Raw genomic sequence first — 16,183 nt, 5'->3', positions numbered from 1 at the left:
ATCTGGATGTTCCTTTTTTAAAAAATGAGTTTTTTTCTACAGTATTGCACTTATCAAAGTTATTTATTTTGGTATCTTAACATACTTCAGATGCAGGTGGGGAAAAAGAATACATGCATAGCAAATTCTTTTTCACTTGGGCAGGAATATTTGTACACTACTCTAGTGGACTTTCCTTTATACGATGGAGCAATCGCATTGCTGAGATTTACTGGTCTCTAACGCATACAAGGCATTAAAGAAAAAACCCCATCCTTTCTGAGCTCAGATTTAAATTGATCAGGATGCATTTAGAACTGCATGCAAAGATTAAGCATTATGGCGTTGACACTTTGAGGCACGGCTGTCTTGAGCTATGCCCACGTTCTAGCTTATTGTAAGAAAGCAAGGCACTTATTGTTATAGCAATGCAGACGCTTAATGCGCAGTTTGATTAATACAATAAAATAAGTTAATAGCTTGACTTAAAAAAACTTGGGAGGGATTTTTCCCATAATTTACATGACCTTTAAAGAATTGATTTTACATTTTATTTAACAACAACAACAACAAAATACTTCAGCCTGAGGGAGTGTTGGTTTATCCCCGTAATTGAGCACAATTTTGTCAGGCAGTTCTCCTGCACAAGCACCACTGAACTGAATGGGAACCCCACCAGGAGTGCTTCCAAGTTCTCATGAAGTACCCATCTATTTTCATGCTGCTTGTGCCAAAGAACTTTCCAGCGGGCTGTGCCTATTATTATTTTTACTGACCATCATATAAAAGGTATCTGTTTTTCCAATACTTGCTCCAGACCTCCTGGTCCAATTTGATGGGAAAACCAATGGCAAGAAAAATGTCCATTTGTAGGCGGGGAGGGGAAACACATGACCCGCGCCCTTTAAAATGGCGGTACTAGTGGCACTTTGACAGTCTTTACTTCTGATATATGTGACGATTTCTGAATGATGCAGCTGGTGGTCCCTTGCAGCTTGTCCTTCCCTTGTGCAAGGTTTGTTAAGGCCATGGCTGCATTGATCTCCTTCCAATAGGTCTCGTCTTTGTTTGATCTCTTTCTGTTAGCTGCACTGGAATCAAGCAACAAGAAATGTCTCTGTGTCTGATTATTGTTACTATTATAACTGTGATGCACTGAGAGAATCATACATGGCATGTCACCATCTTCTCTGTCAAAATAAGACAGATTGTTGGACTGGATGGGCATGTTGGGAATTGTAGTCCACATATCTGGAGGGCACCGCGGTAGGGAAGGCTGGGATAAGGTTGAGCTTCAGGGAGGAAGGGTGCACTTCTATGCATGTTAAGACAGAAAGAAGTACAACAGCTTCCAGCCTTCCCCAGCCAATGCACACAGGAAAAAACCCCTGCTCTTAGGGTACAGGGAAATTAATCCTGGGCCCTCACAGGGAGGGAGCTGTTGTCAGCATCATTTTCCCAGGGTAGACTGTAAGATGGGCTCTGCCCACTAGTTCTCCTCCTCCTCCTCCACCACCACTTAGCAAACAAATGTGAAATGTGCAACTGGCAAAGGCAACTTTTACTCACCTTTCACACTTGTTAGGTCCATTCTCTGGAGTATCTGAAAGAAGAGAATAAGCTTGTTAGTTTCTGTCTCCATACATTTATTCTTAATGCTACCAAAATAAAAAGTATGATTATTGGACAATATGCTTTTTAAAGATTTTTTCCCCAAAAGAGCCTAGGAAATAGAAATTCTGATACAAGGTTATGGGTCAGATCTAGATTTGACCATACTGGGAGAAGTCCCTGTGAAATCAACATTTGCATCTCAGAAAGGATGCTCTCCTTCTTGCATTGACTTCTCCCAGCACTCTGCCAACCCTCTGGTGCTACTAGAGCACAGATGTGTAGCATATAGTCTGCAGATTATTTTTTTCCTATTTGTTAAAAACATTTGCTATGTGGTACTTTGGTCTGACAACTTTTAGGGTGGCTTGCCTTCCAATTCTGAAACCAAGAAACAATAAAAATAAAGAAATCCTAAAAAGTAAACATCAACACAGATTTTTTTTTAAAGCAATACTAAATAAACTAGCAGAGCAGAGATTGGATGAGGTTCTTATTATTTTAGCCATAACTTAGTCCCACTGAAACATATCTGCTCAGAAGAATAGCCCATTGATTCAATGGGGTGCACTCCTGGGTATGCATGTAGAGGATTGCAGCTTTCCTCTGGATACAACCCAGTAAACACATTAAAAAAACTTGAATGAAAAGGTCCTCACACATTGACAGAATGATAAAAATCTTGGCTTGAAGCAAGTTGCATTCTACAGATTTGGCATCGCACATGAAAAGTCCCTTTCCTTTGTTTCCCCCACCTAGGCTCAGAGGGCAGGGAACTCAAAGGATGCTGTGAACTTTTCAGGAGTTCATGTGCGGAGTAAGCAGCTCGTTAGATTCCAAGCCTCAGTGGTTCTGATTTGATGAAACATGTTCCATGTTGCTGGTCTTGCCCAGCAATCAGGCAGCTTGTGTTTTTGACTGCTCAAAGGGTAGGCAGTTCCATACAGGAACTGGAGAAGCTCTTGTTTGGTTCTTTGGTTTGCTTGGTAAGAATTTACCCGAAACTGTATTATTCCCTACCAGTCCACCTACCATCAGCTGGACAGGAGGAATGTAAGATTCATAAAATGTGGGTGACATATTTCTTCATACAGACAGAGAGCTTTCATTAGGCTGGCTTTGAATCACTGCATGTTCAACCAAGTTTATGGTGCTGAATTGGGACTGTCCTCTCCTATGCAAAATTATTTTAGGGTCAGGGTGGCCACCTTGCTCTGCCTAATAGTTGCTCTTGCCTGGTGCAACTATTCCCCACAGCTCCCCATGGCATTCTTGGCTGCTGTCCCCTAAATACAGTTGAGGAGTGATGGATGAGAAATCCATGATGGCCTCAAGTTCAATAAGAGCTTACCAAATACACATTCCTGTAGCTAAATACACACAAACCAGAACACAATTATACATCAATATCCACACATTCCCGGATTTTGCAATGCAGTCCACACATTAAGAATATTCACATAACAAAAAAAAATTTATGCAGTGGTTAGACTGCTGAATTGGAGACTTGCAAGATCTGGATTCTAATCCACACTTGGCCATGAAGGTCACTGGGTGACTTGGATCCATCACACTCAGCCTAACCTACCTCACATGGCTATTGAGGTGAGGATAAAAATGGAGAAGGCCCTTTCAAGCCACCTTAAGTTCCTTACAAGAGGAACAGAGCAGGATATAAATGCAATTTTATAATAACGTATTAGGGGAAAGTGCACACATGAGATATATAATTGGGGAAATTGTTCATGAAAATGAATACATTTGGAAAAAGACACACAAATGTGCATAGATTAGGAGAATGAAGTTCAAAAAAATGCATGGAGACTTTTTAGGGAAAAAAACTGATGCAGAAATGGCATGGAACAAAGTTAATGTCGGAAAAATGACAAACTGAGTGGAATCCAACTTGGCAGCCTCGTTCATCTGTAATGGTAAGTTGGGATTCTTTGCCATTTGCCAATAAGCAGAACCTGCAATTTTACACCGCTCTCCAGTAAATCCACACTGAAAAGGTTGTTTTGCTCATGGCGAACATTCCAAAAGCCCCATTCACTACGAAGAGGGGACAGCCGCCATAGGTGGCAAAGGAAGGCTGGCACAAGGAGGGTAACTGTGTGCATATTATTTTCCCGCTGCCATTAAGTGACTGGTTTGGCTGCATATTCTCTAAAGAACACAAAAGTCTGCAGCTCAGTTTGCACATCAGCCATAAACGCATTAGGCTGGAGAGTAAGACTGACCAAATGTGCCACGATACTGTAAGGGTTATTAGAGTAATGCGTGCCAAAGAGTGTACTGATTTATTTGATTAAATTTGCAGCCTACCTTTCTACCAAGAAACGGCACTCAAGGTGGACTAAGGGTACAGAGAGTCGCCTTTCTCTCTCTTGACAGTGATCTCACGGTGAGCTTGCATTTGCATCTAATGAATCAGCATGCGGTGACGTTCCAAACTGAGACTTCTGGGGGATTCAGACTGAGACATGGCAGAGCCTGACAGACATGTGTGGTGGTGTGCAGAGCACACAGAACAAAGCGCACATCAAACCATGGGAAGACCAACCTACATCTTAATACCTACGTCTTAATATTTATGTTGTGAGCCGCCCCGAGGCTTCGGCGAATGGGGCAGCATAGAAATGTTTTAAATAAATAAATAATAAATAATACTCCCAACAATGTGAGAGCAAAAAGTCATCTTGTATCTATAAAACAAATATGTGATTTGGAGTCATCTTTAATATTGCCACTTGCAGGTATGTGGGGGGAAATCTTAACTCTGTACTATTTGGAAATGTCAAATAAGAATTCTCATGCTAGACTGAGAAAGCAAAGAATTCATTTATGAAACTATACAATTAGTTCTTCTTTTGCCACCCTAGAGCAGAGCTTGCTGCTCCACTCCCACACTATGGGATGGCTGGAATAGCATGTCCACGTGGAAGAAACTCTTCAGAAATTTTGAAATATACAAGTGAAAAAATGCTCTTTTCTGTAGGTAGAAATATATATCTTTTGTACTGCTGTACTAATAATCTGTGCTCCTGTAACTTGAGTATAACTTAATCTTGCATCAAAGATTATTCCAACAGAGAATATGCATGTGTTTCACACAGGGGTGTAATATTAAATAAATCGTTTAGAACATTTACCAATTATAAAAGTGTCATGATTAATTAGCCACTTTTTTCCTAGAAAAACATAAAAGATGTTTTTTAATAAGAATACTTATAAAAAGTGTCAAGCACTCTCTTAAAATAGAAAGTACTCTCTTAAAAGAGTGACAGTCCTCTTCAAGACGATGAAGACATTGTGGCACCCCAGTGGATATTCTAAATAAAGGCAGCATGTTTTGTTGCAGAAATCTTGTTTCATTTCATATGTAATGTTAATCAGTTACACTGCTGTAAAACATGTGCAATTTATTGACCAGAGTTTCTTAACTGGGTGAGAACCCTAGTTTCAGACATATTTTTGTTTGCAAAGCATCAAATCAGAATCACATCAGACAGATCTCTGATTTGTACAAAGCTGAACACACACGCGGCTTCATGTGAGGCTGAGGAAATTTGGTTTTCAGAGAAAGGTTGGGAAGAAAGCATCTTGGTCCCTAAATAAGAGACCTGCTGTATTAGGAACAACTAGACAATCTGGTAGGAGAAGAGATCACAAGAAGGGATTTTCTTTATAACCCTGAAATGGAAGAATCTTATCAAAACGCATCCACCGTGGTCCTGGTAAGTCAGACAGCGCTTGGAATCACTTCTAGATCAGATAATCTGGATGCACATCTGAATCCGAGTCGAAATCCTTGCACAATTTGGGCTGGCTGTTTACCTCTTTACAAATTCATCTTCTTACTTGGGACTAGCTAGCTCAAGGCTTGCTTCACTCTCTTGCTTGCTAAGAACTTACAGCAGTATAGTTGGGCATCTGCAGTGTGACATGGATATGACATTTTTAAAATTCAGTGCAGTCATGGCCATAAAAACGGGATCTTTCTTATTTAATTGAGGGGAAAGTACTGTAAAAGAAAAGCAGTAAGTGGACAAAAATAAGCCCAAATGATAGATTGCAGCACAGGAAATATATTCTAAGGCCATTGGAAGTTGCATGAGAGATTGCATACTCTCATCAGAATTCAATATGCAACACTAAAGCTATGAAATCTACCACTGAAGAAACTGGGCATTGTCCAGACCAAAAATATGCAGTTAGAGGTGCAACAGTTAGTTGATGAATGGATTTTTTTTAGAAGTCAGCTATGTTCATGTTACACTGACTTTGGTGAAGGTCTGAGTTTCAAGCACATTGCAAGATGAAACCTCTTTGAAAGACAGAGCTGCCGATGTTTTCAAGGCTCTTCATCACTGATGGGTGAAGAGATCTGTTCCTAAAATCCTTAAAGATAAACGACACTCATGGAGCATCTAAAAATCCTGTGCCCTTAACTGTGCAACCTCGCCATTCCATTGACCCCAGGGGAGAGCTACTGTCTGGTCGGTTAGGCACATCTCAACCCATTTCCACCATTTTCTTGATAAGACTTGAATGTCTGCCTTCCTTGTTCCTAGAGAGTTATGACTCTCTTACAATTATAATTCTAGACAGTGTCGATAGAAGCTGAGTGTTCAGCAAGTGATTAATCTTTGCTCAGTACTAGTTCTGTGTTGCAATGTGCTGTTTTTTGGTACCACATATTTATCATTAGCTTCTAATTTTGTATTTTGTGTTCTGCTGTAAATTGGAGGTTGCTTTTGATTGTTAAATCATGGACTTCACTGTAGGACATCCAGAACTTCTTGTGGTTAGGCAGGGAATAAATACATTAAAATTATTTAATCCATGCCAAGATTCATCTGAATGCTGTCTAAGCACACTAGGGTTATCACATTCATAACCAGAAAGCCAGTGTGGCATACTGGTTAGAGCGCTGGACTGGAACGCAGGGGATCTGGGTTCTGGTCCAAGTGGCTTTGGGTCAGTAGGGCTCTCAGCCTAACCTACCACACAGGGTTGCTGTGTGAGGATAACATGGAGAGGAGCAGAAGCTTGTACATCACCTTGAATTCCTTGCAAGAGGAAGAAAGGCAAAGTATAAATGTAACAGCAGCAGCAGCAGCAACCAGAATAGATCAGGTAGAGACTAATTTAAAGAGGCATCTTAGAAAAATAGGTAAACCATACCATTTCCAGCCTAGAAATAATTTTGGCTTTTGTTATTTTTCCAAATGGTTGCTAGGTGCCTCTAAATCCAGATTATGCCTGGAGCAAGACTGAGCCTCCTAGGTCAGGGGTGAGATGCGGCATCTGATACCGTGAATGACCCTGCTTTGGCATGTCAGGCCTTGCCCTGGGCTGGGGCTTTCAAAGGGTAGTCAAAGGAGCTATTGAAAGGGTATATCCAGATTTTATTGTGCAACCACATGGCTCAATCACGGAACTTTGCAGTTCACACCACGTGCTTTTCTACTTGCAATCTTTCCATATTTCCCCACTCCTCCTTCTATCTTTCTCCTTACAACAGAAAAGGCATATAGGACAGAAAGATCCAAGAGCTGCATGGTGTTGGCCCTCTGGAAGCACCCCGATCTAGAACCTGCCACTGAAATCTGGATTGTTCTGATTTTGGCAGCATTTCTGATTTTTAAGTGACTTTATATGGAACAACCTGCTGAAAGTCTTTTGGTCACTCTTCATGAATTACATGTTTTTTGTTTCGTGTTTTAAAAGATTCTCCTTTTCTGAGTTATTGTGTGAAAAATCCTCCCAGTAAAAGAGGGAAATGAAGAGCTCAGCTGTATAAGAGGACTGGAAAGTGACTCCACACATAGCAGCCTATTTGTATAAACAGTATAGCAAAGGAGCAAGAGAAAGAGAGTTAGTTCTTCTTCTGATAACTTTCCAATTTTTCCTTCAGCAAATGGAGAAACCAAGACTTATCACTCATTATGTCTCCTGGGTATGGAGTGTAGTGCTTATTTTGAGAGTTTTATGTATTGCACACCACTCCAAGGAACATTAATTGTGTACAAAGAAACAGTGGAATTTTGCAAAAATTTAAACAATGGAATAATGCTGTGTTGAATTAAAGCACAGCTGGGTTAAATAATGCAAGTGTTAAATAAGTCACTCATCCACAAAATTGTACATCTCTTGGTGTACATTAGGCTTGCCAGATGTGCCTTATTGTGCTGTTTTTTTAATCCTGTAAAGGACAGCACTTTGTAAGAGTAAAACTTGCTGGGTTGTCCCAACTCCAGATCAGCAGAACCTCTCTGCCCCCAGCTCCCTCTCTATATTCTGAGCTGGCTTCCAAGTTTCCTCAGGCACAATTCAGAGTGGAGTATACACACACCACTCAGCTTGGTGCCATGTTATTTGAAGAACCACCTGCTCACATCTGCAGCTGCCCTTCCCCTGAAAACTTCAGAGGCCCTTCTCCGTAGTTCCAGCCTTCAGAGATTAGGCCAGGCCAGGGATGGCGGTAGGTGCTGAAAATATGTGCGGTGTGAACCCAGACGAGAAAATCATATTTGCATATCCTAATTAAGTTAATTAAATTAACTTTGTGCATGCATCTTTAAAAATGCTTTTCCTGAGCACACCCTTTTTTGTTAAATGGGATGTGCGGGTGATGGAAAGGAGGGCATTTGATTTTAGGGAAAAAACTTCAGCCAGATTTGGTCAAAAAGCCAGCTGCTCAGATGCAAGAGGGGTCAACAAGACCCCAGTGTCTTTATCTTAGCAGCACCTGTGGTGGTGCGGGCAGGTGGCTTCCCAGAGATCTGGGGCTCCAAACGCAAGGCTCAGGCCTCCAGCTCCAGGGGGTTGACCCCTGACTGCTTCTGGACTGGGCAGGTTAAAGGTCTCTTCTGTAGCGATGTCCACGGGGACAGGTGCAACCCTCGTTGTCCAGACACGGAGGGCCATGGCTCCGTGGCAGGGCATGTGGTTAGCATGCCACAGGTCCCAGGGGCCTCTCCAGGGAGGGCTGCTGGCATCCTGGCCAGTCAGGGCCAACAGTACTGGACCAGATGGACCAGTTGTCTGACATAGTACCAGGAAGCCTCTTATGAGGCTCAGGACAATTTATCCCCCCAGACCTTTACACTGGCCCTTACTCTGGCATGGCATGCAACTTGGCACGGCTTCCATTGCTGGAACTGTCCTATTATTTTAACGCAGCCTTTCCCAGCCAGGTGCCTTCAGCTCCTATCAGCTCCAGCCAGTCCCACTGAATGCTCTGACTTACTTCCAAGTCAACAAGCAAGTAAAAACCCAAGAAAAAGGAGCAAAGGATTTATTTTGTTGCTTTTTTGTGCTCCATGAGAAAAGACCTCCATCTTTTCAGTAAGAGAGCCAGCACGGTGTGGTGCTTAAGAGTGTGGGAGTGGGGACCTGGGAGATCCAGGATCTAGTCGAGTCCCCACTTGGCCATGAAGTTCACTGGGTGGCTTTGAGTCAGTCTCTGACTCTTGGACCGTCCTACCTTACAGGGCTGTTGTTGTAAGATAACTTGGAGAGGTCAAACATGTAAGCCTACGTAGATTCTTTGCAAGACAAAAAAGGCAGGATATAAATACAGTGTAATACCAGCACAGACTCTAAAACAGAGGATTTCTAGGGCCACCAGTTTAAAAAACAATGTGCGCTCTATTCCATTTCCCTCCTTAACAGATCTTCTGCAGAAAGGAAACAAGGCAGACTAAATGGTAGGAAAGCATAGCCGCCTATGGAATTCCTTGCAGAAGGCTGGGTATTGGCACAGCAAGAAGAATTTTGTACTTCTGTAAAGTTCAGGGCTTATCCAAAGATAGCAATGTGGTGCTCTTTTTTTGCGGGGGCGGGGGGATAGACTTATTTTGACTAAAATCCCAATAGCGCTCACCTGTAGTGATGCCACTGAAAATCAGACAAGTCAATTCCTAAGCTGAATGCAGCGTTTATTCATTTACTGTGTTTCTGTACTGGGCCACATCCAAACAGATTCCAGAGCAATGAACAAATGAAATGACAGAAACAAAGCATTAACTTATTTAAAAACAGAATAGAATTAAGACCACAACTCATCAGCAAGAAAATACTTTCTGGAGTAAGACTGTCTTTAGCAGCCAGCAAAAACAGCACATTGTTGGTGCCTGCCTGAGCAACCAAGGCGGGAATTCCATAGAAATGGGGCCTCCACCCTGAAGGCTCTTCTCCTGGTAGACTCCAGTCAGGCCATGGGTCCTCTGATGGCTTCAGTGACCAGGCAGGGATTTAAGGAAGAAGGCCACTCTCAGGCACCCTGGTCCCTAGTTGTTCATGGCTTTGCACACTGGTACAAAATCCTTCATCCTGACCAGGCAGTAAACTGGTAGTCCACACAGTTCCTCCAGAAAAGGAGAGGCAGCTCCTCCTCAACAGCTGAACCTCTGCGTTCTGCACTAAGTCCAGCAGCAAGCAGGGCAGCCCACACTGAGCACATTACAGTCCTGAGGGGACCCACGCCTGCATCACTGTGACCAAGCTGTCCCTGCCCAGGGGAAGCTGTAGCTGGCAAAGCCATCAGAGATGCTAAAAAGGCATGGAGCCCCAGTGACGGCAATGGATCTAGGAGGGCCTCCAGACAATGATCTTCCGGGAGTGTGCAATCACATCCTGCACAAGTCCTAAACCTAGCTCCTAGACACAGGGTCCACTCACCCACAGGTGTCCAACTTGCCAGGAGTCAACTTCAGTGTATGGGCCCTCATCCAGCCCATCACTGATCTAGGACTTGCACAGCTTCTCCTGCTGACGCTTGGGAGACAGGAGGCATCTAGACCTTAATGACCATTCCTAGAGGCTTCGCATAGATGTTAAATAACAGTGGGAGAGACAGCGCCACGCAGAACGCCGTAGCTCAATTGCCAGGGCTTCAAGGAACAGGCACCCAATGTTCCTCTCTGGAACCGACCCTGCAGGTAGAACCAGGGCCACTTCAATACCCAGCCCACAGAGTCACTCCAGGAGGATACCACTGAGAGATCAAGTAGAATCGACAGGGTAGCACTCTCCCTGACTCACTCTTGGTGAACGTCATCCAGCAGGGTGATCCAGGCTGATTCTGTCCCATAGTCACATCACAACCGGGACTGAAATGGCTCTAGGCAATCGGCATCCTCCAGGAGTGCCTGAATCACCATGCTCTCAAATGCCTCTGCACAAAATGGGTATTTCTTACTGGTTATCACATTCCATTTGGGCTTAGCCCCCAGCTGCTGGGGTGGCTGCACTGCTGCCTCCCTGAGGTTAACAGGGACCACCCCTTCACACAGAGATGTCTTTGTCACCCACGGGGCCCACCCAGATCAGCCCCACTCAGCTAGCCTTGAGCAGCTGGGAAAGGCAAAGACTGAAGGAGCATGTGGTTGGCCACATGGCCGCAAGCACCTTCTGCACACTGTGGACCATCAGAACTGGAGCTGAGTTCCATTTTGGTAAAAGCTGCTTGTGCAGACATTCACAGTCTTGACTCAGTGCACTATTAGGGGATGCTCTGCCTCATTAAAATGGCTCCGCCATCTGTTCCCTTCTCATTTTAGTTCTTTCCTCCTTCTCCAAAAGCGCCAGAGGTGCCTATCTCCATGCTCTGCAAATGCATGTGTGTTGGGGCCAGAGACATACTCGAAAAAGTGCAGGTAGTTGTGGCTAAATCTTGTACCCACATCCTGGGTTTGTCCACAAAATCTCGCTAAGGAAAGAATCACAGAAAGACAGAAAAGGCCCAATCACGTTAAAGATGACCATCACTTCGACACCTCTCAGGACAAGAGCACTTCACCTTCCTGGAATGCACATCTTGCTACGCTTCTTTTGGCACTGGCTGTGGCTCACGTTAGCAGGATCAGGACCAAAGGGGTGGGGCAGGGCTGTCGGTCCTTCCACACCCCCATCCTACCCAGTCACTGTCATGCTGTCCTTCTCAAACTATGCTTGCTCTGCTTCTTCCCCTGTGACAGCTATTGTGGTATTTTCCATGAGATCCACCCCTTCTGCTGCAGACTCTGACAAACAACAACAGCAACAAATCCCGTTAAAGAATGAGCCATTACATATTCAGGGTGGGGAGAAGATTGGGTGCAATTGAGCAAATTTGCATAGCGTATGTGATATATTATAACAACTGCCCAAATGCTGGCACTGTTGGCAATCCCAATGGAAGCGTGACAGAGCCCCACAGGTCTTTGGTAGAATTAGAGAACTGGCAGGAAGCCCAACAAGCATCTTCTATTTACTCTCTCTCTCTCTCTCTCTCTCTCTCTCGCTCTCTCTCTCTCTCTTCTCTAAAGCTTCAAAAAGTCCTCATCATTTAACTGCCCTATTCCAGCTACCGTTCCTGTTGAGCTGCTGAGGAACAGAGCCTGCTCCCAACTTCAGGCCCCACTTCCTTGCGCGGTCGTGTCCCGCAGGCCCACTTGTCATCTGCAGCAGAAGGTGAGGACAGTCCCCACTCCAAGGCCTTGGGCACCATCAGGTCACCTGGTTCTCCCAGGTCTTCAGCTGCCGCCACACCTTCCCGCAGCCCTTCCCAGCTCTAAAGCGGCCCCTGTGACCACCAGGGACGACTGCTCTGCTACTGTGCACAGTCATTTTTCTCTCTGCATACATCTTGGGAACCCTCCGGGGCTGTTCGCTTTCTCTCTAGCAGGATGCTATTCAAAATGGTTCTTCTGCACCCCTGCCAGAGGCGGCTGGCTATGAAAGAGAGGTCCTTTCCTGTTCTACAATGTGCTTCCAGAGAGGCTCACTGGATGTCTACTTTATGAAGTGCCAGGTGCCTTCACTCCCAGGTGAGGACCTTATTTTTCCAGCCTTTCTAGCCATTCAGTTTTTCTCATGTTTGTTTGTTTGTTTAGGGAACTTCTATGCCGCCCCATTCGCCGAAGCCTCCGGGCAGCTCACAAACATAAATAGATACATCATATACAACAATATAATTTAACACATTATAGTTTTAAACGTTTAGAAGTTTTATTGCACTGTATTTTAAGTTTTTTATTTTTGTGATGCAGCCAGACTGCTTCAGCTTTTTGCTGGTATAGAAGTGCAATACATTAAATGAATGCCTGAGCAATCAATTCCCCACCGACACTTTGAGCCTATCCAAGCATTCCTGTACTAGAAGGACTACAATTAGGCTCAGGGATGTAGGCCCTAAGCTTGTACCTGCCAGCACATAATCAATATGGTTGGAGTCTGGGCCCCACACGGCCAAGGATGGGAAGCTGGCAGGCATGTGGTGGGAGAAGAACGGATAAAGAACGGAGCACTGATATGGATCCCTTCTTCTGGGGCACTCTGAAGTCGTAGCAACTTCCAAAATCATGCACTAGCTTCTTCTACCAATAAGAAGCGGAAACAAGAATTCTTAGCTTAGAAGAAAGACAAAGTACATATTGTATGTTTGGGAATGGAGCAGCTTTGATTTTCCTATCAAATCTGGCACAAGCACACTCAACCGTTTTGCTTCCCATCTCGTGTGAACTGGCCTTTGTTACTTTTGGATATGGCTGTGTTGACCCAGATTTTCCAAATAATCTGAAGGAGGAAATCGTGGGAAGGAAAAAAATAACAGGACATGGCTGAATGACACACACATATGTGATTTAGGGGTGATCTCGTGTAACTTGTTAGGTTACTCACAGTTCTCCCAAACCACAGTTTACAGGCAGATGTGAGGTATGCAGCGTGAAGATTCACAGGGTTATGGCAAAGGGCAAGCTGTGCTAACGACAGTTCATGCAATCATATTGTGCTATAAGAACAGACAGGAATGTTCACAAGGAAGACATGTGTTTATAACTTTTTTAAAAAAGCCAAAGTCTACATGGAATTTTACCAAATGATAATATAGCCAAAACCATTTCACTGAACGACTCAAAGAGCGCGGCCCTTTTTTCTGTCTAAACTTGCATAGGATTGCATCCTAAATGATCTAAACATTTCAGTGAATGACTAAATTCCACGGCTGATCTTAATTTGTTTATTATAGTCCCATTTTAGGTAGACATTTTTGAAACATGCCTAGACAAAGTGTCTGGCAGGGCAGATACAGTGACTGAGAATGCATCCCATATACCTTTGTGATCCTAAATTGATAGCGGATTAAAGGCATTCTTACTTCATATTAGAGATGGTCTTGTCTGGGCTTTAGACATTATGCAATTAGTGGCAGGCAAACTTCCCATGGCTTAATTTGAAACTGGGCTCAGTCAATCAAGCTATTTCCCAAGCAAGTAAACAAACCTCAATATAACTCCATTTTTTCCAAGTCTGATTCCAAAATTCAGACCCTGTCATGTGCCCAGTGACATCACGGGAGGCAGAATAGATTCTCCAGCCCTGGGCCCTACGGCCTCTTTTGCCTCTCCTTTTAACTCCTTCCTCTGACAGCAGAGATGGAGTGAGGTCCCCCGGCCCCGGCACCTGAACCCGGCTTGCAGCGAGGATGCCAAACATGCTGCTTTTCAAGGCACCCCCATCCTTGATGCACAGTGTAGAGAAAGTGAAGAAGGAAGCATTTTTCTCCCTCTCCCATAACACTTGAACCCAGGGTCATCCCATGAAGCAGACTGGTGGGAGGTTTAAGACAGATAAACTTCTTCACACAACTTGTGGAAAACTATGTAATTCGCAGCCACAGGAAGTAGTGATGGCCACCAATTTGGATAGCTTTCGGAAGGGACTGGGCAAATACATGGAGGAGGCGGTGGTGGTGGCTATCAGTGGCTGCTTGCCTTACTGGCCAGGCGCTCCCTTCCCCTTCACCCAAGGTGGCCTGCCTGCCTGCCTACACCAGTTGCTGAGGAGCCTGGACAGGCAGAGGTCTTGCACGCATCCTGCTTGGAGGGATCCTGTGGGCAGCTGGTCTGCCACATGTGTGCCCTGCTGGACTAGATGGGCCTTTGGTCCGATCCAGCAAGGCTTTTCTTATGTTCTTATATAGGTAACAAGCACCCTGAAAAAGAGATGTCCCAGGTTTCTTAGTGCCTGGAACCCTGTCATATGTACACTAGGCAGCACCCCAAGTACAAAGAAGTGAGAGACACGGCTTTTCTAAGCTACCTGATGTCCGTATGAAGGACTCAACTGCCCTGAGAAAAAGTACATGCTCAGATTATATTCTGCTCTTGACAAGAAAACTGGAGGAGACACTTCACTTTTTCATAATGTGACCAAGAGATGTGTTAAAACAAATTTATATACCAGACCAGATCAGTATGAATTGGAACTACACTGACTGTGTTCCAGGTCATCCTACTGATAGGAATGTATTAAGGAGGACACTGTCTCGTGACCTGCTACCATTGGATCAAAATGAGTCAGGGTTGACTCTGATTTTGCACAACTTGTGATTGCATTTTGAAACTTGTTCTCCGAACCTTGTCACTCACGGACACATCCACGACCGAGGTCTTGCAGTCTCCCTGTAAGAGTCAAGGAGGAAGCAACAGAGAAGCAAGCCTGGCTGAAGCCGCAAGGGATTCACCTACTTGCTCATCCTACTCCTCCAGTGGCCAGCTCGCATGTTTTAACAAACTGGTATACATTTCGAGGCCCTGCCAATTTTTAGATAGCTTACTATAGTAAAATATCAATAAAATATTGCAAAACAAATACAATATATTTATTTGTATTTATTTTTCAATTTATATCCTGCCTTTTTCCTGCAAAGGGCTTAAGGCAGCTTACATCCTCCTCCTCCTCCATCTTGTCCCCACAACAACAACCCTGTGAGGTAGGTTGGGCTGAGAGTCTGTGACTGGCCCAAAGTCACCCAGTTGGCTTCATGGCTGAGCGGGGACTAGAACCCAGATCGCCTGAGTCCCAGTCCCGTGCTGTTAACCACTATGCCACACAGAACTCCTGATAGTTTAGCCAAAAGTTGCACCTTCTTGTGCATTATTTTAGAAAGCTGCAATTTAAATATTTTAAAGCCTAAAAGGAGACTACACAATTTGAGAATTAACATTTAATGGAGTCAGGATAAGAACTACGATATGGAGGCCTCATGCCACTGCTTCTCACAATAGAGGAATGATAGGGAAGAGACTGAAATGTGAGCTGCAAACAAAGTGTTATGAGTGCTGAATAAAATAATAATCTAACATCATGAATGGACTCTTCTGGAGCAGAGTCAGGCTCTGTAGTGGACAGAGACATCCATGAAATATTTTCTTCCATGAGGCCAAAACAGGGGATGTTTGCTACCAGTATCTATCTTACTTCTTCTTTTCATGCCAGATGTTACTCTCTAGACCACCCCTTTGTAATACGCTGGCTGTAAATATCTGTAATGATTTGTTCCTCTGACACTGAACTCATTAGGCACCACAGATTGTAAACTGATTAGGGATATATGTGCTTTATTCTCTGCAAGGCTTGGGATATGACAAATACTAAGATGCTGAGGTTGTGCAGAATCTGAATGAAACCTGCATCTTGCTTGTGAATGCAAAGACCTGGAGCAACTACTTCAGCACATACAGGAAAATGGAATCACAGTTTCCTCTTTTGGCAAAATGTGTACAACTGATTGGGAATATAATGCAAATGGGAATAAGGA

General features: G+C 44.0%; 1 protein-coding gene across 1 annotated transcript in view; it reads right to left on the bottom strand.

The window, feature by feature from the left end:
- Positions 1-294: 294 nt before the first annotated feature.
- MKX (mohawk homeobox) overlaps positions 295-16,183 on the bottom strand; it is a 58,925-nt gene continuing 43,036 nt past the window's right edge. Inside the window, exons 5-6 of the mRNA XM_044425059.1 lie at positions 1,549-1,582; positions 295-1,070 (exon numbers count right to left, since the gene is read on the bottom strand). Of these exons, the coding sequence (XP_044280994.1) occupies positions 884-1,070; positions 1,549-1,582 (221 nt within the window). The 3' untranslated portion in view covers positions 295-883. The remainder of the gene's footprint in view (positions 1,071-1,548; positions 1,583-16,183) is intronic.

Source organism: Varanus komodoensis, unplaced genomic scaffold (assembly GCF_004798865.1).
Source record: "Varanus komodoensis strain SLA01 unplaced genomic scaffold, ASM479886v1 scaffold15, whole genome shotgun sequence".
Lineage (NCBI taxonomy): Eukaryota > Metazoa > Chordata > Lepidosauria > Squamata > Varanidae > Varanus > Varanus komodoensis.
Note: the sequence above shows the minus strand (reverse complement) of the source record. Positions and strands in the feature narration are given on the sequence as shown.